Source organism: Thermobia domestica, chromosome 1, assembly GCF_964235325.1.
Source record: "Thermobia domestica chromosome 1, izTheDome1.hap1.1, whole genome shotgun sequence".
Lineage (NCBI taxonomy): Eukaryota > Metazoa > Arthropoda > Insecta > Zygentoma > Lepismatidae > Thermobia > Thermobia domestica.
This window is the reverse complement of record NC_137454.1, coordinates 101,339,156-101,364,447: the sequence shown is the minus strand read 5'-3', so window position 1 is coordinate 101,364,447 and position 25,292 is coordinate 101,339,156. Positions and strand designations below refer to the sequence as shown.

The 25,292-nt window shown below is 35.1% G+C and overlaps 2 protein-coding genes across 4 annotated transcripts in view; one reads left to right on the top strand and one right to left on the bottom strand.

Annotated features, from left to right (window-relative positions):
* Window positions 1–439: 439 nt before the first annotated feature.
* mRpL10 (mitochondrial ribosomal protein L10) lies at window positions 440–24,360 on the bottom strand. Of its 3 annotated transcripts, none has more exons than XM_081761218.1 (5): window positions 24,176–24,360; window positions 19,485–19,690; window positions 16,523–16,633; window positions 6,115–6,313; window positions 440–1,716 (listed from the first exon to the last, which is right to left on the bottom strand). In XM_081761218.1, the coding sequence occupies exons 1-5, from the start codon at window positions 24,201–24,203 to the stop codon at window positions 1,520–1,522; spliced, it is 741 nt and encodes a 246-aa protein (XP_081617344.1). In that variant the 5' UTR covers window positions 24,204–24,360; the 3' UTR covers window positions 440–1,519. The 3 variants fall into 3 exon arrangements, with proteins under 3 accessions (XP_081617344.1, XP_081617342.1, XP_081617349.1); XM_081761216.1 differs by having other exon boundaries at window positions 24,014–24,343; XM_081761223.1 differs by lacking the exon at window positions 24,176–24,360 and adding an exon at window positions 23,938–23,957.
* Window positions 24,361–24,401: 41 nt separating this feature from the next.
* Window positions 24,402–25,292, top strand: part of Prosalpha4 (proteasome alpha4 subunit) — a 44,488-nt gene continuing 43,597 nt past the window's right edge. Inside the window, exon 1 of the mRNA XM_081761227.1 lies at window positions 24,402–24,597. Within this exon, the coding sequence (XP_081617353.1) occupies window positions 24,493–24,597 (105 nt within the window). The 5' untranslated portion in view covers window positions 24,402–24,492. The remainder of the gene's footprint in view (window positions 24,598–25,292) is intronic.

Genomic DNA, 25,292 nt, shown 5'->3' with positions numbered 1-25,292 from the left:
GAATTTAGGGAATTCAAAGATAAATTAAGAATAATTCCAACCAAAAAAAAGTTATTTTAAATATTTTATTACAAAATGTTAACAAAGCTACTTTATATATATACAGGATTCAATAATACAAAGTTAGGATATGAATCAAGTAACTTTACAGTTAGAGATCGATGAATATGTAGAGCATGTGTAATTTTACATAAAGTAAATCAGGCTTTGAGATTAAATTATCTTGAAACCAAATAGACATTATAGTAGACTACGAATACTATAAAATGTAATTTATGGAACTGTCGCACTTCCATAGTACTACGCACTACGTAAGTATCATTCCACACAATGTAGATAGTAATATAGTATATTAGAGATGATTTAAACAGTTTTACTTGCATTTCAAAATAATGTGTGCAACTTTCACGGAAAGTAAGTACTTTATTTTTTTAAAAAAAAATTTAAATGTATGTCGTAACATTTATGGTACTCATTTATTTATTTATTTATTTTTGAGGGGTTGAAATTATACTATTATAGTAGTTACATTCGTCATGTACTCTTTAACCTGACTATCAAAATACCATTACTTGAACAAGACTTTGGATCAAGACAATCAAAACAGAAAGCTGGCATGGTATTGTCTCGAGAGATGCACAACAATATTATATTCATTTTCGTAATTAATGATCAATGTTATACAAAAACTAGGGATGGCCAAAAGTTTCCGGAATCGGAAATTTCATTTTTCGGATTTGGGAAATTTTCGGAATTCGGAAAAATTCCGGATTTCGGAAAAGATCCGGAATTTTTCCGAAATCGGATTTTATTAAATTCCTGATTTTTCCCGAAGTCTGGAATTTTTCCCATTTTATTTTCAGGATTACGGAAAGTAAAAATTCCGGAATCGGCCATACCTAATACTCGTATTTATTAGTTTATTCAAGGTGATTAGATTTGCCCAAGGCAAACAAATTTATTTAATGATCTGGCAACAGTAACTATATAAGATCAGAATATAAGGGAAAGATGGGTATACATGAAACCAGTGGCGTATCTTAAGGGAAGTCACGCAAGTAAAAATTACGATACTTATCTAATGTACTAATACTTGTATAGCAGACTTAGGACGTTATGTATGATTTGTTCCCTTAGCTTGCAACAATATAATTGTAATATTTTATCCATGTGGCTTCCCGCACAAGTTGCCACCAAGGAATGAAATTCAACTTTCAGCTCGTTCAAATATCTGAACATTTCCTTTTCCATTTCTTTCCCATGCATTTTAAACAGCAATACACAGCTACATAATAGTAGCTGTACACGAATACAGCTACTATAATAGGTTTTTTTTTTTTTTCTTTTTAATTTAAAGACAATGTGTATTATGATCATAATACTTTGTGTGCCTTAACTTGGGTTTTGTACTGGTCCATATTTGCCACTTTAAAAAATTTTACTTCAGATTATGTACCACAGTATACAAGCTGTAAAGTTACTTCTTCCCTTCCCCTTGTATTATTTAAAAGATCTTATTTTACTTCTTTTGACTATCTATATGTTGCTGCAAGTTTGTGGTAAGGGCCTGTTGTTGATAAGTTAATGTCTGAGTTGTTCTCGATACAGCTGAAGTCAACAATGCACTCAAATGCGCCTGAAGTGTGGGTAGATTAGGAAGGTTATTATACTCTACGAATTCGTCTTTACTGAGGAACTGTCCATCCACAATACCAGCTGAAATGATACAAATATAATAAAATAAATATCAAATTTTAGTAACACTTCAAATTAAACTGAATACTTGAAAATAAGTTTACCAAATATTTTGCACGAATCCGGTAATAAAATTCATTGCACCCAAAGACTATAAGTTCAGTCTTTAAAACAGATAGTGTAATCCTCCTTTCAAAAAACATTTGGTCTGTTTTAACGTTCAAGACAGTTGAGCGGTTTGATATGAGAGAGCAAACCATTCCCAACTACAACCAGGATAGTCACTCATTGGGCGAGGCGCAATATTGAGAAAGTATCTAATTAAGAATAACATTATTTTACTAGTCAGACAATCAGGGCTTCGATTTCGTTGCAACGCAAAGTAAACGTTTCTACTTTATGTACAGGGAATGGACAAAAATATGGAAACATCTGAAAAATTGCACATTATCTTTATTAATAGAGAGTAGGACAAACTTTGGCATGCAGAATGGCCTGCAGTCGACAAGGAATGGAGAAATGCAGGTCGCGTATGGTTGTTCAAAGGGATGTTGTACGATTGTTCTGCCAAAGCAGCTGCAAGTTGTTGTAGAGACAACAATGGTGGATAGCAGGTTCGTACCTTGGTCTCCACACTGACCACAAAAGCTCAATGATATTGAGGTCTAGCGAGAGGCCATGGAAGATGTGACACTTCATATTCGTGCTCATCAAACCAATCCTGGGCGATGTGAACTGTATGAACAAGGGTTATGTCATCTTGAAACATCTGGGAACAAAGTTTTACCATGCCATGCAGCTGGTCACTCAAAATGGTTACGTAGTCCTTAGCAGTGACATGTCCATACAGGATGATGATGAGACCGGCAGAATACCAGGATATGGCTACCCAAATCACTGAACCACCGCCATGCTTCACTCTTGGTAACAGTCTGTATCGTACGCTTATATTGGCGTTCTCTACATGTAAACTTGGCCAGCAGTTGGAAACAGCATAAAGGAAGACTCATCTGACCATATGACAGTCTTCCACTGGCCCAGTGTCCAGTTTTTATGGGCGTTGCACTACTGTTTCCGTATAGTAGCATGGTCAACAGTCACGAGTGGTTTGAGAATTGCAGATCTGCCATGAATACCCTGCTTGTGGAGTTCTCTTTGACTATTTTGATGCTAACAGGGTTTGTAAGCACTGTGTTCAGCTCACCTTTGACTTTTGGCACCGTGGTGATCTTTTGTTTGGTCATAATCCTACCGCAACACACACTTGCGTCCACGCTGGTATTCGCTGATGCGGTTTTTCCGGAACACTCGTAGGCAGTCATGATTTCTGAGACTGTGCCTCTTAATACACCAAACATTTCCGCTACTTTCGTCACGGCATACGCACACCTAGAATTGCCCTCTTTGAAACTCTGTCAGCTCAGATATGATTCATGATAATCTGCACGAACCAGTCGCTAAACTCTAATTACCCATCTGTTCGATTAGCCACGTTGTACACCTAACAGGACGTGCCAGTGATCACAGAGACACCTACCATTCACACGCAAATCGTATTTTAAATGGCTACCTCTTTTATACCAGGTGTTTCCATATTTTTGCCCATCCACTGTATATCTAAAGCACACTGCAAACGTTGAAAGATAAGAATTTTCATAATATTAGACATTCCAAAACTATAATACATGTCTAGTAACTCTTAAAACTAAGTTTCATTAGCTGTTTCTCCTTTCAGTATAAAAATTTCATGTTACGTTTAATGGAACAAAAACGAATTTCTATTTGGGATACTGCTTCTATGATTGGTTGGTTTGGACCTACAGCTTAACGTGAGATACGAACCACATGAGCTCTCACCACGAACCGAACCATGTCTCCCGCACCGAAGACGCGTAAACTAGCCATATTATAGTCACGAGCAAGCTCACTGGTTCTACGAAAGAAAAAAATGCATGCTATACTGAATAAACAACGTTTCGTTATTCTCTATGGGACACAAAAAGAGAGCATCTTCCCGCAGTTTTGTCTAGAAACGCTGGCGCTGATAGTTCTATTAGCTAATAAGCACCTCTCTCTCCATTGTCGTACTAGATGTTTTTCTTTTCTAGTTCATTAATTTATTTATTCATTTAATTATTATTTTTCTTTAATTTCGTGTTTTATATTCTATGGTTATCAAGTTAAATTCATTACTATACATTATACATTTTATTCTCGATTTGTGTTGTTTATGCTCAGATTTTCACGGTGTCACACTAAATTTAACTTAACAAGTCATACATATTTGTGAAGTAAATGATACTTTTGAGGGGGAATGGGGAAATAAGAAAACTTTTTTATGCCATTCTGTTACGTAACAATGATAAACCTACATTCCAAAGCCAAAATACTATGAACTATGATAAATTTAAAAATAAAACGTGGGATGTAGTATCACTGATGTTAAGAAGTATGAATAAACCAACTGGGAGAAAGTTCATGATATGTCATTCATCTCGAGTTGCGCGCAAATATAATTACGTGCTTCTGCTACAAATGATGTGTTTCGTTACAATTTGATCAAATAGCAGTTTAAAAGTAATGTTTATTGTTTTGGAATTGTTAGTGACAGTGTTCAGTGGTTGGTGGAAGGGGAAACTATTTTATGCTTACAAAACTGGAAAGCCATCCTTACTTGCTTGACTTAAGACTTGATTTTATTTTAGCATCTCTTTCAGAAGCGATGTTATATGAGACGTGGACCTACACCTTAACGTGGAATCCGAACCACATGAGCTCCCGCCATGAATCGAACCCGAGTCTCCCACCATCTTTATTTGCGCTCCTTAGCCACCAAGTAGTTTTTTGTCTCTCGGTCAAACGGACACATGGTCAGGGTAAATATGTAAACAAGTTTTGTTAGACCAAACTCCTTAAAAAGAGGACAAGAAATGGTAAGGACGTTGAGGGGGAAAAAATCCTGAAGTATGTAATAGAAGGAAGAATAGAATGAAAAAGAAGATTGGGAAAGTATGTGCTATTAGAGGCTTAATAAAGAAAACAATTATCGTGCCAAGATAAAGGGGAGTAGCAAGGGACTGTACTGCACGATAAATTCACGAAATTAATCTCTATCCAAAGAAGCTTAGACAAAATGTGAATATTTTTACTGGATAACTACAATTTACATACTAAAAAAAGCACAATAGTGGGTGGTCCCGTAGGTAATACGCGTGCTTTATGTGGTGCACCTGCCCCAGGTTTAATTTCTCGTGAGAGTATTTGGATAACAGTTTGAGTAGTAGTGGTATGGATCCCACTTTAAGTAGAGATCCTGCCTCATACAGCTTCAGTGGTGAGAAAGAAAAATAAACTACAATTAATTAACAACAGATGATAATACCGTACTAAATATATATGACATCAACTCCATCGTGGACTGCTTCTTTGGATTTCATAATTTTTTCATACAGGATACATTTTTTCATATATATTTATATATTGTTCAGTTTCCAGTCCTCACCTCTTAATCTATAAATAGTTCACTCTTTCTTTGTGATCAATCTTCAAGACTTTTAGGTAAGAATTTGAAGGCAATACTTTTACATTCCAGGGATAGAATGTACGATAGATTGGTTGCATTGGAGTATAGTGTTCCTTTCAGCACGGAGGAAATATGGACCTACAGTTTAAGGTGGAATTCGAACCACCTTAATGTGTTTAAATTACACAGCTCTCCCACTGGGAATTGAACTCGGGACCCAGTGCGATAAAGGCATCACCACTAGATAAATGGGAGGGCCTAGGTAAGGTTGTTTTTATTAATTAGCGTCCCTAGCATATAATATGTTATAATTAAACTTATTAAATTTTTAATATCGCACGGAATAAATTCGAGAAAACAATTTATACTTAGCAATTTCGTTGTTTAAACTCCGAAACTGAGAATGTATTTCCTCGCTTACTTTTAAAAAAATAATAAAATAAAATAAAAAAAAAACTGCAACTACAGTTTCATTTCCTCATTGATTTTCTCTATACACGACGTGCTGTAATTGATCCACAGTTTACCATAATATTTAATTACTTTCGGATTACTATTATAGAAATAAGCCTTTGGAGTTTACCTGAGGAAAGTCATAATTAGCGACCGATTTCATGCCTATTTGGTGCTGAAACAACGAAGGAAGTAGGGGAAAAGTATAACGTTAATTTTTTAATATGATGCAAGGATGTGCAACGAACAATTACAAATTAATTACGTTCACTTATCTTTCTTCAGAAAGAATTCAGAGCATAGAGTATATCAACAACGCAAGTTCATCAGTCGTCCGACTGATAAAATTTCTCGTGTGCGTTGAGTGCATTCAACACTTTGGATTCTACCTACACGGAGAGGAACAAACAAGTTGATTCATTCATAACCTTAAAGATTCTTACCTAGTAAGACGAACTGTGGAAATTTCTTCAAACGTTTCAAAGCTTGACCTATTTGTTCACTCGAAGTGAACATCATGGCATTTTGTGATTGGATCAACGGAAGAATTCCTTCAAACTTTGTTCCTTCTACTGCCATGCTGATGATCGGTTTACCATATATTTTCAATGTGATATTATATTTCTTAAGCATAACCTTCATCTGAAATACAATAATAAAATTTAGGTTACATTTTTGTTCCAAAATTAACAATAAATAAAGCCATTATTTTAATTTTGCAAATTAAGTGGTTATTTCTATTCTATCAATATTTTACTAAAAGCAATCATTAGAGCTGCAGCAATATTGAAGTCAGAATTAACACCATTTCTTTTTAAACAGGATTTAAGACATATTGTAGGATTAGGAATTGTGGGCATCTAAGGCCATTTAACCCGTCATGTATGAGGGATGACGTCCCTCGGGTAGTCCACTATCCGATGAAAGGGAAGGAAGAAAGCAGCCTGGGACCATTATGTTAGGTACCATCCCGGTATTTGCCCGTGTTAATGAAGGAAATCCAGGAGAAACTTCACTCAAGATGGCTGGCCTGAAAAAGCTGTTACACTTTTTCGACCGAGTGTCCGCAGCGGGAATCGAACCCGGGACCGCTCAAGAATATTGTAGTTTCATTAACTGGGACATACTGTGTTTTTATATGAGGTCCATAACTGTTAAGTAGTTACCGTTCTCGCTTTAGGTGTAAAGAAACCACACTCGATTCCCGCTACGGTCTCCAAGTTAAATTATACATCCATGTTTCATAAACCTTTGTTACTGAAAAGGAACGTTAAACTCTAAACAGATGAACACATTTTATAGGGAATATGGTTTCAAAAGAGAAGTTTTTGCTCCTGTCTTGGAACTTCTCCAACGGACTCTTTCCTCTTCGCCTAACATTTTATCAGCTGTCATTTACATAAAAATCACATTCGCCATTTTATGCGAAATGCAAATTCACATTTGGTTCAATTCTCATTCCGCTTAACGATACTGTCAGCGAAGAAATATCCCCTATATACATCTTAATGTTTCAAACCAGCACTGAAATTTCACATCACAGCTCCATCCTCTGTTAAGTTCAACTCAGAAGTATAATATGATATGGTAACATAGTTATGACATTTCTCAGCTAAAATCGGTATGTATAAAACTCTTTATTTCATAATATTTTTATGTACTACGAAGCTACTCTCCATTACATTTTATATTACGTTTATTAATTGTACTGTCGCCTGCAAATTACGCTTTTCTGGACGTATGGCAGATTGAGTCACACATCGGAAACTTAAGTTGCAGGAATTTTCTACATTTTTTTTCCTTCAGCATTACAAGATTTTACCTGGGTATAATTGTTAATATTTTATGTGCACTATACACAAGCACATCAAGTGTTAAAATGAGTATTTTAAGAATTAATATCTGCTGCCTCCCTGTAACATGAGAGACTTTTGCTCATACATTTTCTTCTGTTCTAAACCTACTGGGTTATCTATTTGACTTACAGACGATCTCAAACAAAAAAGACTGAAATCAAGATGAGTAAGAGTGAAAGAGGACTGAATAAAGAAATAAGTAGAAAATACTATATTGCGTGTGTATCTTCGCTAAATTAAGGTGGATCACCAAACGGAAGTCAGTCAGGCATTACTTTATTGCCTTAACTACTGCGTAACAAAGCACCACATACTATAAATATCGCACTATAAACTACAGTTATATTTCAGCTACGTCATATACTGTTTCCTTTGGCTGTGCGTATTAATGAAAGAATATATATGATGGCGCTTGCTGTTATATCTTCCTAAATCTGTACTCAGTTTTGTGAACGTTTTACTTATGTGTGTAAAGTGTTTTACAAGAAGTGATCTCTTTACGGAATAGGGATATTTATTTAACAGTTTTTTGTGATATGTTTTATTCAAATACTAATCTTTTTCTTTTCTTTCTTCCACTGCTAATGCATACTACTACGAACTTCCATGTAATAATTTGTGAACGTAAATGCTCGCAATATTAATGTCCTACTCATAAGGAGTCCTTTTTTTCATCCTTTATTTGATTACCTCCTGAAGATTCACGATCACTATATATTATAGGAGTTTAACAGAACTCAGCCAATCGGGATCATACCTAGCACAGTGGTAAACTTTGACCTGCTGTATAAGTATGTGAAATATTGGTCTGCAGGCTTTTGATTCCTGAGCTATAGGTAGTCACATTTTGAGTCATATTTACGAAAACAAAAAATCATGTATAAAACACGTAAGAACAGGATCAAATTTGGCATGGGGTAGGCCTTGAGTTCCTATATAAGAGTGTGAAATAGTATATTGTGCAAGCTTTCGTTTTCCAAGTTACGGGCGGTCAAATTTTGAGTATATTTCCGTAAACAAAAATTCATACACCAAACTCATCTCGACCAGGATCAAATCTGACATGTGACAGATCTTCATCTGCTATATAAGCCTGTGAAATACGGTGTTTCGGCTTTTGTTTTTCGAGCTATGTGTGGTCAAATTTTGAGTCATATTTTCGAATCAAAAAGTCATTCGATCGGGATCAAGCTCAGCGTGGTGATAAACCTTAACCTGTTATATAGCATTGTGAAATATGTATTATGTTGTGCAGGCTTTCGGTTTCCGAGCTATAGATGGTGAAATTGTGGCGGTATTTTGGTTACTCCACACTGGATGCATTCCGCTATTTTACTATTAAACTATAGGCGGGTGGGTGAGTGATAATATAGTGCTTTTGTACCGGTACTTATTTTGACTTTAGTGGTTAGGAACATTACCGTCAAATAGCCTTGCACCATTGTTTACCTTGCGGGTCCCCCCAGCTACACCCCGCCCGGATCCACCATGCAATAGTACCGTCTTTAATGTATACCGGACCCGCGCACAGATACACCTAGAGGCACCACAAAGTTAACCTGTCACAACCATCACTTCCAACCTACTAAACCCAGAATTCGGAGACCAGAATGTGCTTGTGTAACCCAGTGTAAGGGCACAATATTAAGCTGTATTTACAACGTTATCACTACGTATTAAATTACACGTATGAACGGAGCTTAGAATTACTCGCTTGCTTAAAGTGTTTTGTTTTCATGCATACAGGAAATCAAAGAAACACAAAGATATCATGCATAACTAGAAATTTATATATATGTTTCAATTAGACATCACTAAACACTTATGGCAATTATTTGTATTTTAACCGTACGATTTTATATTTAATTGAGGCCCTTTAGAAGAACGCGCGGTTCCCGTTCGCGTAAATTTCTTTTTAGAGGGAAAAACCCTTTCAATACTAACTTGTCTGTATGAAAAAGTTTTTGTCCATCCTCTTCTCACCAAGTTGCACTGTTTCAATGTTTTTCTTCTATTTAAGACATTTCTTTTTTGTTATAATTTTCTTATTTGAACTTATCAATAATTTTCTTACTCACAAATTAAATAAATCGAAGCACTAAGTCATTTCTGAACTTATATCTTTGGTGTCTTCATCTAGAATGAATGCACTGTTGCCAGTGCCTTCTCACAAAGGTGCTCCTAGCCACCAACACCACGCAATGGATAACGTAATAGTTAAAAATAGCCATGAAGCACTGTGGTTAAGAATGCAGAGGGAGTAAATTTTATAACCATACTTGTAGAAGCGAAATGATTTTCTGCGTCGCAAAGACGCACACATACATATACACTTTTGTCTGTTTGCGAAGAGAAATTTCTCAGAGCTGCCTTTGTACGAGGTTTACTTGGAAAGTTAATTTTTTTTAACTAATAATAAATGAGTTGTCCTTTAATGTTATAAAATTTTCAGTCATAATTTCGAACACAAAAAGTCATACACTGAACTCATCCATCGGAATCAAACCCTGAGCTGCTACATAAACATGTGACATATACGTTGTGCAAGTTTTCGTTTCTCAAGTTATAGTCTAACAATTTTTGATAACACTATGTACAAATGTTAATAATGTACTTAACTAATTATATCTTTAATAAATAATAAGTTTTCTTTAATGAAATTACATTTTCTAGTTTCTCACTGAATTTCCAGTGAAAGATCAGCATTAATAGAACAAAACCATATCCATGAAGAAATCAAAAGCTGACTGAGAGCAGAGCATTAGTGTTTTTATCCAGTACAAACTCCTTCGCAAATTCTGTAGAACTTGGAATTTAAAATATATAAAATGACAATTAAGTCTGTCATACAATAAATCTCTAAAACATGGTCCCTTTAGTCTAAAAGAACGATTTACTGAGAGTATTTAAAATAAAATCTTGGTGAATACTAAGACTCGACAAGGAGGGGTATGAGAATGACGGAAACTTCATACTAAGAACTACATAATTTATACAATTTACTTCTGTTAGAGTCACTAAATGTACGAGGTTTAGGTGGGCAGTCATGTAGCCGGAATGGAAGAAAGTAGGAACACTTTCAAAATTTTAACTGGAAACGCAATCAGAAAAGGACCACTGGGAAAACCTAGGTGCAGATAGGAGAACAATATTAAGATGGATTTCGCACAAACAGGAATAGAAAGTAGATCAAGCTGGCGAGGACAGAAGTCAGTGAAAAGCATTTATGAATGTGGTATTAAACCTCCGTCTTCCATAGGTCATAGAAATAAATAGCTTTTTCACTTGCTTTGACGCTCTCGGAGCTTTACACGATTGTTTGAATTTCAACCTCATTACTCAATATAGAGAGTACGCGGAATTTGCAGTATAATGAGATATTCCGAACTACATATACATCTGCAAGGAATCAGGCCCAGTCTCCAGTAACAAAAGCAAGACTGTTTTCTATTCAGTCACAAAGAAAATATGAAATGAAATTACGTCCCACGGTTATGCCGGTTAGGCTAAAGGAGACGGTGATTATGAGAAATGAATGAAATGGTGAAATGAAGAAAGTGAGATGAAACGGGAGAACCCCGAGAAAATCCACGAGCACGGTGTTTGTCCACCACAAAGTCCACACGGCGCGAGCTGGGATCGAACCAGGGACCCCAAGCACCGGAGGTGAGCGCTCTACCACTGAGCCACCGCTCCCCCTCAGTCATAAAGAGTTCTGTTACAACCGAGAAAATTAAATTCACTTAACATGTTTACTTTCAGTGATATGCTTTCTCTATACTTCGATTCTTCTTCATTATAACGGCTAATGAATGGAGACTAAACTTTTTTTCCCATATGAATTAGCTTTAGAAACTACACTGTTTCATCATGAGAAATTTTAAAGGAGTTCGTTACATAATTTGTTGCTTGTATTATAAAGATCTGAATTGTGGAAAAACATTGAATCAATAAATATTGTTTTAAATGTCTACTCTCATTTTATGAAACTGTACAGAAATAATAATAATTCCTTTAAGTTTTGTACTTACACTCGTATCTCATCATGAACTTGCATACGATCAGTAGTCTAATTTTCACGATTAATCACAAATCACACAAGTTTTATTGACATATTTCCATAGTAACATTTTAATTAATTGTAACAAAGTAATACATAGAACACAATAATGGAACTCAAGGATATATTTTACAATAATACACTAAAAATGTAAATCTTTAATTTAAAACTAAGTTCAAAATCTTCGCGACAAAATCTTCTGTCGAAGAATTTGAAGCTTAAAATATGTGAAACGATAATTATCCCTGTTGTGCTGTTTGGTTGCAAAACACGATCGCATACTTTCAGGGAAGAACGCAGGCTGAAAATACCTGAAAATAAAATCCTGAAGTGAATATTCAGCCCCAAGAGGGACGGGAATGATGAAAAGTTCATAATGAAGAACTGAGTAATTTATACATTTACTAAATATTGTTAGGGTCATCAAGTCTAAGAGGCTCACGCAGCCAGGTCATGTAGTCAAAATGGAAGAAAGTAGGAACACTTTCAAAATGTTAACTAGGACCATTAGAAAGATCTAGACGCAGGCGAGATGACAATATTAAGGTGGATCTCGCAAAAATAGAAATACAAAGTAGAAACCGGATCCAGTTGGCTAAGGACAGAAGTCAATAGAGAATGGGGAGCTTTCGTGAATGAGGCATTGAACCTCTGGGTTCCACATGCCGTAGAGTTAGTTTCTTAAAGGAAGAAATTTTATTTTTGTGTGAAAAGTCTATAGCCTTGAGGAAATGAGTTAAACAAGTATCCATACAAAATCCGAAGAAACAGTTACAAACTGTCATGACAAATTAGCAAAACGCATATTGCATGAAAATCGGTCTATAGCAAATGTTCTATAGTTAAGATTAAAATTTGTTGGCCTACCTTTGTCAGACGATAGGCATCTATACTTTTCAACTACATATCTACGAAAAGCACAGACTATCACAGAAAAAGTTAACACAGTAACGTAATTTCAGACACCAGCATCAACAACCCCAAAGAGTTCTCTTATCAGATCTAGGTCCAAAACTTCTAGCATACCTCTTGTAATGTACAACAGTGTATCAACTGCAGAAGATGACGAAAGAACAGATTTTTTTAATGAATTCTTTTCTAACAAATTCTCAAACGCAAATATACCACTCACTTACCCCCCATGTTCAATCTGTTTGCCCATTCACGTTATCTCATATACCTACCACTCCACCAGAGTTTGAGTCATTCTTATTATCTCTCCGGTCCGAAAGAGCCTCTGACCCTGACAATATAAGCTCGATCTTTCGGTGTTCCATAGCATCTATTATTTCTTTTCCTGTTTCGCTCATTTTTAATAGATGTTTCTTAGAAGGCCATTTTCCCTCTTCTTGGAAAATAGCCCATATCTCCCCATTTATAAATCCGGAACGAAAGATCATGTGCCATCCTACAGGCCTATCTCGCTACTCTCAAACATATTCATCGTCTACGAGAAAATTATCAAAGACAGACTTTTCAAATACATCTCTCCCTATATTAACACAGCCCAACATGGTTTCGTGTCAAATAGCTCTTACCTCACTAACCTCAGTAACCTGATAAATAACGCTAAAAATAGTATTTCCAACAATGCACAACTTGACACAATCTATTTCGATTTATCTAATGTCTTCGATTCCATAAACCATTCTTATCTAATGTACAAAATTTCCAATAGATTCGGTGTTCATGGACCACTCTTATCTTTGTTGAATAGCTGCTTACAAGGTCGCACCCAGAGAGTTGTCTTGGCGGGGTTGATTTCTAAACCTTTACCTGCAACTTCCGGAGTAGCACAGGGAAGTGTACTTGGACCACTCCTATTCATATTGTATATGGATGGCCTGATTAGTTGCTTCACCTCAAATTCCAGCAGAATCCTATTTTTGCAGATGACTGCAAACTCTTCAGAGAATTGAACAGTATAGAAGATTCTGAGCTACTTTAAAATGACATAGATAATTTTTCCTGCTGGTGTAACACATGGCTTCTAAAAGTTAATCCCGACAAGAGTAAATTCATGACAATCTCCCTAAAGAAAAATATTGTACACACTTCATACAACATAAATGGTTTGCCCATTACGAAAGTAAATAGTCATAAGGATCTCATAGTTACTTTTGACACAAAACTAACATTCAGTGAACATATAAACACTATCACTAAGCACTCGATGCGTCTTCTAGGATTTCTGTACAGATTAACAGAAATACGAAATATCTCTTCCTTAACAACTTTCTACAAGACAATAATTTCTCCTAAATTGGAATATTGTTCACCTATCTGGACAATGGCAGCTCCTACAAACCTATCTCGGCTAAACTCAGTTCTAAACTTCTTCCTGCAATAGTACGCCTTAGAGCACCTCGCACACATGTGATGACAAAACATGAACTGTTTCAAACACTAAATATTCAACTACCTGACATTCGTCATAAAATCAGTGACCTCAAATATCTGTATAAACTCACACATGGTCAACTCAGGACCGAAACGCTACTCTCAGAATTGTATTTCCGAATCCCCTTCAGACAAACACGCAACACACATCTTTTTCATATAGTACGACCTAGACTTTCAATAGTTCAACGTTCTCTGTTCTACAGGCTTCCTCTGTTCTACAGGCTATACAACGAAATGTCACATACATCCATAGATTTATTTAATTCTGAAGTTGCATATAACTCTGAACTACGACATCATTTTGGTGGATAAACTTTAGTCAGCTATTGTCAACCTTCTTCTTATCACTTACATACTGTTATTTTGTTGTTGTTCCTATTATTGCTATGTCATTATTATTATTATTATTATTATTATTATTATTATTATTATTATTATTGTATTATGTTTCATTTCTTAGATTTGTTAGATATTTCAGTGTAAACTGGCGTTCAGCTGTATTTGGAATTGTGTTCGTAAATAAATAAATAAGTAATAAATCCGTTAACTATGTTTACAGAGCATAACGACATAAATAAAATTAATTTTACAAATGTGTATACACAGTAACAAAGAGCAAGTATGTTCTATTGACACTATTCCTCCTCCATTCGCTATACTTGTAACATTCTTAAAAGGTTCATTTCCCAAATACAATTATGAACTAGTTGATCGAAATGTTTTTTTCCATCACATTACTGTATTTCTTAAGTTATACACTCAGACGCCCATTAATATTTCTACAAACTTCTAACAGATGGCGTGTAATTAAGTGGTTTACTATCATTGACAAAAATGAAAATAATGCGAAATTTTTCCTAAATTTTACAGCTCTAATTACATGAAAGTTAATTCCAACCTTCTTGGAAAAGTCATTACGAAAATGAATCCTTTGTTGGAAGTCTCGGCTTACAGATATTGTCAAAACATTACGTTACATATTGATGCACCTGCGTTATCAGTAATACATAGTTTACCTAAAGTTCATAAAGAAGGAGTTCCACTTAAAACTATTGTCTCGGGAAGATGACAATCTACCTACCTCTTAGAAAAATAGTTAAGTAGATACTTTATAAATAATACAGAAAAGTCCGTATATATATATATATATATATATATATATATATATATATATATATATATATATATATATATATATATATATATGATATAAAACAGCAAATTTCTGAAAACGGATATTTGCTCTTTAGTGCATACAAATCATCTAAAGTAGATTCTATAGGTAGAATATATCTGACATCAATGTATGCATTTTAACGCACCAATTTATATAAAACAGTAAATACTGTTATCTATCTGGTGTGTCATGGGGATGTTTTATTTTGCTAGTATATTTTACAAACTTCACTGTTTATTCACGAAGGTAAAAACTTCACTTATTGACCTACTAATTAATTCATGCTTTTTCTCTTGTATTTGAGAAAAAGAATGACTTCTCTACTTAAAAATTGATATTAAGTAGAATAGTAAAGATATTATCCTCTTCTGAAAATTGATAAACTGCGCACAGTACACTTTATGACGGGCATATGATTTCCGACATCTTCTTTTATCTTTCATATGAAAGATATATATGGTCAAATCTAAGTCAAAGAAAGCACTACAGGGAGGAGAAGTACCAAAGGTAGGGGTGTTATTGTCCGAAACAAATAATTTGCAGATATCTATAGAAAGAATATTTATGATATAAAAAAAAGTGGAAAATATGGAAAAGGTGGGATACAAATTAACACCCGGAATAGACAATGATTAAATAAATAAATAAATAACGGGAAGTAACTTGGTACCAAAAGAAAATTGCCAATGGAAAAACAAGAAAAATTCGAAACGGAGCAATGCAGTATCAAAATACAGGTTTATCTTACCAGTAGCTTAAATTAAGAATGTAGAACTTGTCAATGTGTTTTTAGTAATATCTACGCTCATTATCACTGGGTAAAAGCCAAAATAACATAGATTTTATTGTTATTTTTAACTTTTTTGGCGCTCAATTTTAAGTTGTTTGTAAGTAATCATCTATACGCATAAAAATTAAATAAATAAACAAATACTAATAATAAGAAAAGATCGCTCCAACTAAACGTACCGTCACTCATTAAGTTACAACGATTAACCATCATTTTTATCAGTTACTCCCATTTGTATGCAAGCCTGAGATTTACTATAAAACAAAGACAGAAAACGTATCGGTCTTTTTCTAATTTATTACAATTTCCTATTTTGTATAAGTTTTATACAGAAAATGGATTGAGCTCCTTTGTGGATAAGCGGTTAGCGTACGCGCCTTTGGCGTGAGAGACCCGAGTTCGATTCCCGGCGGGAGTTTATATGGTTCGGATTTCACGTTAACCAGTAGGTCCCGTCCGATATAACCTCTCTGCTGAAAGGGACGTTAAATTCAAAATCAACTCGACTCAGAAAATGGATTATCAGACGTTATATTTATAAAATATCTAACGGAAATACCTTTACCTTAAATACTTCATCTTCCTTGACTGGATTTCTATGGAAAAATGCAATCATTCGAGAGTTATTGAACCAATTCCTAAGATCTTTCGCCAACAATTGAGCATGTTTGTTTTCCTAGAAAAACAGAAATTAACAAGATATTAATTTTAAACTTTTTACATCATTTTAGAAAGAAGTGTGTATAGTATTTTTTCTGCAAATAATAATAGTAATAATAAAAACAAACAAAATTGAGTCGAATCAAGAACAAAAAACAAGTATATATGTCTTATATACCCATTTAGGGTAATGTTTGCAAGCAAAAAAAGAAAAAAGAAAAAAGAAAAGAAAGAAAGAAAGAAAGAAAGAAAAGAAAGAAAAAGAAAAGAAAAAATGTTGTATATAACTGAAAATAATGTCAGTCTTGCAAAAATTACAAGATCAAATGATTTTTATTTATGTGTTAAACAGTAAGGATGAAGTGAATTTATTCTGAGTTTGAATTTATATTTAACGCAAGATTATAACAACGAAATACTTTTTAAAAACCTCTAAATAGTGAGTCCCTTTAAAAGGTTCCAGAACGCAAAGTACACATATTTTGATAAATCAAACTAAAGTTGAAAGACTAATTTTATAGTACTAATGTGTTTATCCTAGCGAGATCATTTCGAGAACTTTAACTACTCTCATCTTCAGTCAGTTTAAGTACAAAAATCAATGAATACGCTGAAACCACACAATTATTAGTTCAAATTAACATTACATAAAACTTTTTTTTTTAAAGCAACCGAAGACGAGACCAGTAGTGGCAGTCGAAATGATCTCCCTGCGATATACACATTAGCACTGTAAAATTCGTCAAATCATTTAGTTAAGGAAAATGTGCGAAAGGTTTCTATTTTGCATTCTAATCATAGTAGTGTTACAAATTGGTAATTAGTTCGTAATAATTTCGACAACTGTTTTATTAGCACCTGTACATCAATTTCGAACATTACTACGGTATATCATGTTACTACAGTTAGTTTAAATTAACCATTCCACTTCCTAAACTTTACATTTAGAGTGGATTTAGTAGAGAATAACATTTAAATTTTTCATTTTTAAAGTAACTTAACTGAAATTTGCTATTAACACAAATCCTTCAAAAAATGTACAACATATACAAAATTTAATATTTTTATCTCATCACGTATTTTGTATATTATCATAAAGTAAACAAATAATAGTTATAAAAACAAGTGAGCTTCATTTCACAGTGTGAAATTATGGTACACTTCCAAACTATATTAATTCAACTTCTGATTGCAATAGCAAAATAAGATCAAACATAGAATTTGTTCATCGGATGCTGAATCCATACCAAAAAGCCATTACTCGCCCTCCTTACTGCTTTTGTTCAATGGCGATAAATGATGAAACTAGAAATAGTTAGTTGAGCTACTTCCGATTTGTATAGGGGGTTAATAGATGACATGAAAAATATTCTTGAGAGGCTGAATCGATTCAAAGAAACCACATCTCGATCTCTCTTACCGTTTTTGCTCTGTATAAATCACTATTAAAACCGGAAGTAATAGTATATTTGAAGCACTTCCGGTTTTAGAAGAGCGTTACCGATACTCATAATACGTTGTCTTGGGACGCTGAATTGTTTGCAACAAAAACCCCTTCTCTGTATTTGTTACAGTTTTCGTTCTATTGTCACAAACGCTGTAACTGGAAATTGTTAATTTGAACCATTTCCAGCTTAAACAGAAGGTTAACGCAGAAGACGAAACCTATTTTTGGGACGCTGAATCGATTATAAAAAAACGAGTCTCGATATCTACAAATTTTGCTCTATGAATGGATTTGATTTGATTTTGGGTTTAGCATCCCTTTCAGCATCGAGGATATGTGAGCCGTGGATCTACAACTTAACGTGGATTCCGAACCATATGAGCTCCAACCGGGAATTAAATGCGGGTCCCCCACGCCAGAGCGTGTACGCTAACCACTTAACCACAAGGGAGCTCTTTTGCTCTATGCAGATCTGTATTGAAACCAGAAGCTCTAGAAAATTTCAATACTTTAGGTTATGGTAGAGTGATGCAAGTTATGAAGATATGCTCTCCTGAGACTCTGAATCGATAGCACTAAATCGCTTATCGCTATATATATTACCATTTTTGTTCATAGCAATAAGTGTTGAAACCGGAAATGGTTAATTTTTAGAACTTCCAGTTTGGATAGAGGGTTAACAGGGAAGATGAAACATATTCTGAATGAGGCAATGAATCGATTGCAAAAAACTGCATATCTATATCCCTTACCGCTTTTGCACTGTGGAAATCAGTATTGAAACCGGAAGTGATAGTAAATTTGAACAGTCTGGCGTACAGCACAATGGTGGACTTCCGGTTTGAATAAAGTGATGTGGATAGTCATGGTATGTTACAAAGAGACTCTGAATCGTTTGCGGAAAACCACTTCTCGCTATCTCGTTTTCGTTCTATGGCGATAAAGCACTTAGCTAATTTTTTTGAAGAACGGTATTGTACACTATCTCGCCTATTATCTCATTAGTAATTGAATATGTCCACCCATTATTTGCTGAGATATATCCCAAAACCACTAAACCATCTCTGTTTGACCGTCAGCAATGTATTGCTCATATTAAATGCATTAGCTTTTCTCTATATGCCGTGGGCTCTGTGTAAACAAACAAATAGACTTTTCTTTTTTTTGCCTCCTCAGATTTGAAGCACAGTGGTTCAGTAACTGACCACCTTCCTCTGTGGGTGTGAGTGGGGTTCTGATTTCTCCCATTTTTTCCATTTTACAAATCCTTCCATCATTATTTATCTATAATAATCATTTGTACGCTTTAACCTATAGGCATAACCATAGACATTAAAAGTCTAATTTTATTTCACATGTTAAATTTTTCATGGCTACTAGTAAGGGTGCTCTCGAATATGAAAATAATAATAATACTTACGACCAATTCCACTTTCTTCTGGATCTCTATTGGTCTCAAGCATAATTCATACATTGGTTTATCCTTGTTAGGCTCAGGAAATATGGGTTTACTTATTTCTAGAAGTCTTAACTTAACATAATTTGGCTGTTCTGGTTTCTGAATGTTCACTTTCCTTGTTCTGCCCCTTACTGACTGAGTTGAAGGTGTCCACGGTGAAGACAGCACTGAAAAAAGACATTTAAACGTTTCAATGTACCTTTTTCTTTAAAAAAGTTGACTGAAGAGATCAAAATATTAAGTACAGTTATCAAATATCAGGTTGAGTCGAAATACATGTTGTTTTCTGCCAACCCCCACATGATCATGCGTGGTGGTGCACAGAAACAAGGCAAAGTGAAACGCAGTGACCTGCACTGCTAGACTAATGCCGTAATTATCGCTTAACGCTTCGGAAGCTTTTCATGTAGCCAGTACAGATTTCGATAGTTTGAGTTATCATTGATGAACAGGTCGTAATTGTGGTCTCCTCAGACGTTACAGGGAAAACAAGATTAACTCTCACGGCAGCTGCTAGTGTGATATGTGCTGTCGAAGGAGAATGTGTAGTGGAAATACGTACAGCACAACAGCGGTTCAACGGCTTAAAGTCGAGGACACTAGCCTGCAACAAGAAACACACACAGGACGTCCATCTGCAGTCATTTATGAGGCTCTTATAGTGGCCAAAGAAAGGGAACCAGGAATATCAACGTGGCAATTGGCAGCTGATGTACACGGGTCACAAAGCAACGTGGTTCGCAAGCTTCGTCGTCCAGGATTTGTCAACAGACGACCGAGATCATTTTCTAGAGATCCACGGCGAAGCAACATCTGTCGGACATTTCTGAAAAATCCCAGAGTCTACTGTTTTGGAGATGAATCGTAATTAGTGATGAAAAGTGAGTCTACAAGAGATCACCAGATTACAAAAATGAAAGGTTTCAACCAGGTGAAGAGATCACCCCGGTCGTGCAACGAAGACAATGCTGTAAATTTGGTAGAATTGTCACGGATCACTGAACTGGGAACTCATACCAGGCGGATGTGACATAGACGCCAAGTTGTGTGCTCAACAAATTAGCCATGTTTATTGTATCTGGTTTGGAAAAGCGAAAGCGCGTCCTACTCCAAATTCACAACATTCGCTGTCACTAATCTCAAAAATCTACCAGAAACTCGATGAATTGGAGGAACAGGAACTTCATCCAGCGTATTGCCCTGACCTTCATCCCTTCTACTATCTTTTATTTCGTTCTATTATCTACTTCTTGCAACCTTGGTGCTTCAACATCTTGAAAGAGGTGCAAGCAGGAGTCCACGAGTTTCTCCAATCAAAATCGCCAGAGATGTACCGATACAGCATTGGCGAAGGACACTCGTACTCGATGTATATACTTCGCTAAGAGACCCCTACACATGTTCCCGTTCTGACTATATGAAATAAATGTGGCATAAATTATATTTATTTCGACTCACCCTACTAAATACACATACTATAAATTTCCTTATTTTACTAAAATGAACAGTTATTACGTATTCAAACTGAAAAAGTAATGATAATTCATTATCATGGTTCAGGTCATGGTCTCCGAGCATATTCCCTTATGAAATAGTGATATATATATATAGTATTGTAAGTTTGTACCCAGCAGTTCTACATGACTTTCTTTATAATATTAGTTGAAATGTAGTTTACAATTAATATGAGATCATATTACGAATATAGTTTTCAATCACTTTTTTTAATGTAGATAATTTTATTTATTATGTATTGGACTTTACGGTGTGGTCACTTTACGAAAACAAACCTTCATTTTAATGTGATTTTAATACTAATTAAATGTAAAGCGTTTGACTAATTGTTAAACTTGATGGACAATAGGGTGACAAGTTTGAGATAGGAGTTACTAGCTTGTGTACACTTACTGCAAGTTGAGAATAAAGTCTTAATTTATTACTTAGCTCAATTTTCGTACTTACTACCTTCAGCACAGATACCCGAACCACCCGCAAACGTGATCTCCTACCCGTGATTAAAGATCGCATTCCTGTTTTCACTAGCTATCAGCGGAAACCAAAATTAATTCCAAAATGTATACTAAATGGTAACATTAGTATCCTACTTATTTTCTGCTTTAACTCTCTCAAATTGTGAACTTCACAGAAATTGTAGAGCCACTTTCATAACGGTCCACCAAAACCGTATGTTTTCATGTCAGCTATGGAAACAGACTCTCCAAAAAATAAAATGAAATTTTAATTTAATATAACATGCTTATGCTAAAAGAGAAGAATTATAAATAATATATAATGTAATGATTAAGGTAGAATTGATGGAATAATTGAAGGGGGGGGGGGGATCTGCACAACGTCGACAAATCCACGAACCTAATATTGAGGAAATTTACCAAATTAATAGGAGGAAATTATTTTGTTTTGTGAGGAAGAATGAGTGAAAGTCAGGTGAGGGGAGTAGTTGAAGTTAAGAAAGTAGTGTTTGTTGTCGGTTGTTTTTGATGTAAGCGGCACTGTATGTGGAGGCAAAAGGGATTATTTGACGGAGAGGTATACTTGTGATGATTTAGTCGCAAAAAAGACAGTGTGAAAACGGCGTGTATATTTCTACACGATTGTACACGAATTTCTAATTGAAACTGGGAAAGCTTACACGCTACTGTTTTGGTCTAACCCAACCTAACCTAATTTAATACTTCTTTTGGATGGCATTTAGTATTTTTCCCAAATCCACACATAAGGTACCATAAATGTTTTATGCTATTCAACTACTACGTTTTGCGTTATCCTCATTTATGTGTATACCCATCGTCGCTGATGCGTCTGTTTTCTACGGACGCACCCCCCTAGCTACGCTCGGGCTCTCCTGCTGGGTTCCTGGCTATGTTGGTTAATGTATTTTCCTCAACATTTCTTATCGTGTACGTATATTAAAGTGAATGTGCACCAAGTAATACAAATACTTGAGCTAGACGGTTCCGGAGCCGGTACTTGAGCCAGAGTCACTACCAAGTGATTTCGGGGAGAAACTAAATAACACCCCTTTTTCGATTTCCTGGAAAAGTTTATACGCTTCTGTTTTGAAGGCCTAACCTAATATAATCTAATTTAGTACACTTCGAAATCTTCTTTCAATTTCTCGTGTGGTCCGGCGGTACAGCACTAATGCCGAAAACATTAATTATATCTCATACAGAATAAGAATAAAGTAATATATTTATATAACAATGAATTTTATATATCTTAATAGAAATAGTACACATATGCTTTCTACATTCTTCCTTTGTTGGCGCAACCCGATGCACAGGTAAGTCTGAGTGGTGTTATAATTCTTCACCAGTTATTTCGAGTGGTGTCCCAAAACTTAACCTACACGCAGATGACTTACATATTCTCCGCCTACATTACTGAAATTTAGGTAAAGTTTACAATACACGCTTCAGCTGCGCATTGATAAGTGGGACCGCTTTAAAAGGGTATAGTAGAGTAGGGTAGTATATAATTAGGGTTGCCAACTCTGGAAAATAAAAAAAAAACGGTACCCTCTCAAAATTTCCTATGATATAGGTCTAAGTGCGAAGTATCTCTGTTCGGACCCATCCATGGGAAGGAAATGTATTATCGTGAACAAAATTGCATTAGCACACCTGTATTCTGCATATTCTTAGCACATTCACTAATAAGCTTTATAGATACATTGTGCTATAAAGTAGAAACCGATATCGGCATTGATCACTTTATTGTATTTACCAGTAACTGCTACTTCTTTAAAATTATCGAAACAAATGGAGGCAAGTCTTTACTTTAGGCAAGACAGTGACAATAACCGATTCATCTGAACCAGTTCCACAGTTCCCAAGAACGAAAGACAGAAAACAACGTGCCCTGCGGGGCTCTAACCCGTCTTCAATCGCTGACACTCGCTCGGCAATACTATGTGTATCAGGAGCGGCAACGACATTAGCGACGAATATCTATGTGAATAAGGAACAACAAAGAATCAGTGACAACCTGTGAATAATATTAACAGATATAAATTTGAAAAAACCGGTCATAAAGGAGCTGGCAAAAAGTTTGTACCGGTCACCGGCTTTAAATCAAAATAACAGCAATATTTCCGGCCAGGTGGGGACCCTATAAGAGCAGTGTGAGATAGGGATAAGTAGGGTACAGGTAGGAACGGGTTAGTTTAAGGTTAGGTAAGTTTTGACCCATTTTCATAAAATTAATAGAGTGTAATTTCTCGTTTTTGAATGAGTATACGAGCTGGAGCTGGCATTATAAAGTTAGCCCTTAAATTCCTTAAAACATCATTCTTCCTTTGCAAAATAACACATTATACCTGTATTTTTAAATAAAAACGTTCATGTATTCGTAAACTACACTCTAGATGTACAAGATAAATATTCAGACGTACAGTATCACAATAGTCCTTGCACCTTCTGAATGCAATGAGTGTAGTTTACACCTGAAACCGTAGCACAAAAACTTACCGTACGTAGATAGCACTGATGAAAATGGCAACCAATCATTAGATAGTTTCAAGATATTGTTCATTCTGCAATTGCAATGAAGTACTATTTTACTTCTCAAAAGTGCTTCTAAAATACTCGTTTACATTTATAAAAGTTATCATCAATATCTAAGAATCGTACTTGCGCTGCTTAATTCTCTTTTGTTCATCTGCCTCCAGAAATACCACTTCCGCCTCTACTCAAATTTCTTTTGAGCTACTAATAATTAAGTACTTATATTTATTATTATCTAAATGAAATATGATTTAATATATTTATGTATTTTTTACTTTTTAAATGCACTGACTCTTGTAATATTTTCTCTTTACGTCATCAAGTACGAATTTAGCCTGGCTCACCTGCGGCAAGAAACAAATGAATACCGTCAGCAACAAACAGTGCCGGACGTAAAAGTGACAAGCGTGTTCATTTCATAGAAATTAAAAGCGGATTAAATCATGGGTACTTCAAGATATGATCGTGCAATTACTGTTTTTTCTCCTGATGGCCACTTACTCCAAGTAGAATATGCTCAAGAAGCAGTAAGAAAAGGATCTACAGCTGTAAGTAAATAGATCCTTTGAGATTGTTGTATGAGAGAGCCTTCTGCTTTGTCATTCTTGTAAATCTAGTAAATAATTTTGTAATATATTTGTTGCTGGAGTGTGAAATATCCCATTCTTTCAATATTCTTTCATGTAAATATCATTATTTAAAGTAGTATGAGTAAATGTAACATATCTCATGTTAATAAATACGAGGTATGAAACTATTTAAACATGTAAGACTTGTTAACTCACATTTTCCCTATACACGTTGCTGAATTCTTTGCAATTCATCTGTTTATTTTGTAGCTAAATCTCATCAAATTGATATAGTATTAAAGACTGAATTCATTTTGAAACTTTCTGGATGAACACCCTTATGCTTATAGTTCATTGCGGTATGTTAGCTAAATCCTAATTATGTGTAGATTGAAAGACTAAATCGCCGCAGATGACGGCCTCGGGTAAGATCCACATGAACCTGTTTCCAACGTTGTATTACTACTTATCTGTTCTAGCTTTCATATACCTTACCTACATATACCCTGTTTCATTTCAGGCCTTCACTGTTCATTGTTAATCACATTTCCATGCTTGTTAATCAGTATTTCTTATTTCCATGCTTCTTTTGGTCTTTCTTACATCCGTTTGCATCTATATAGTATTACTGTGCAAAATTAGTATCTTCCTTCTCATTATGATGGAGAATATAG

What these genes read in the sequence shown, in the direction of transcription:
- mRpL10 (XM_081761216.1), bottom strand. Translation starts at nt 24,077, where the DNA reads ATGAACAATATCTTGAAACTATCTAATGATTGGTTGCCATTTTCATCA. An exon ending in ATCAGTGCTATCTACGTACG is followed by an intron (nt 19,691 to 24,013) that starts GTAAGTTTTTGT and finishes GTCTTTTTTCAG; the next exon opens with TGCTGTCTTCACCGTGGACA. An exon ending in AGAAGAAAGTGGAATTGGTC is followed by an intron (nt 16,634 to 19,484) that starts GTAAGTATTATT and finishes CTGTTTTTCTAG; the next exon opens with GAAAACAAACATGCTCAATT.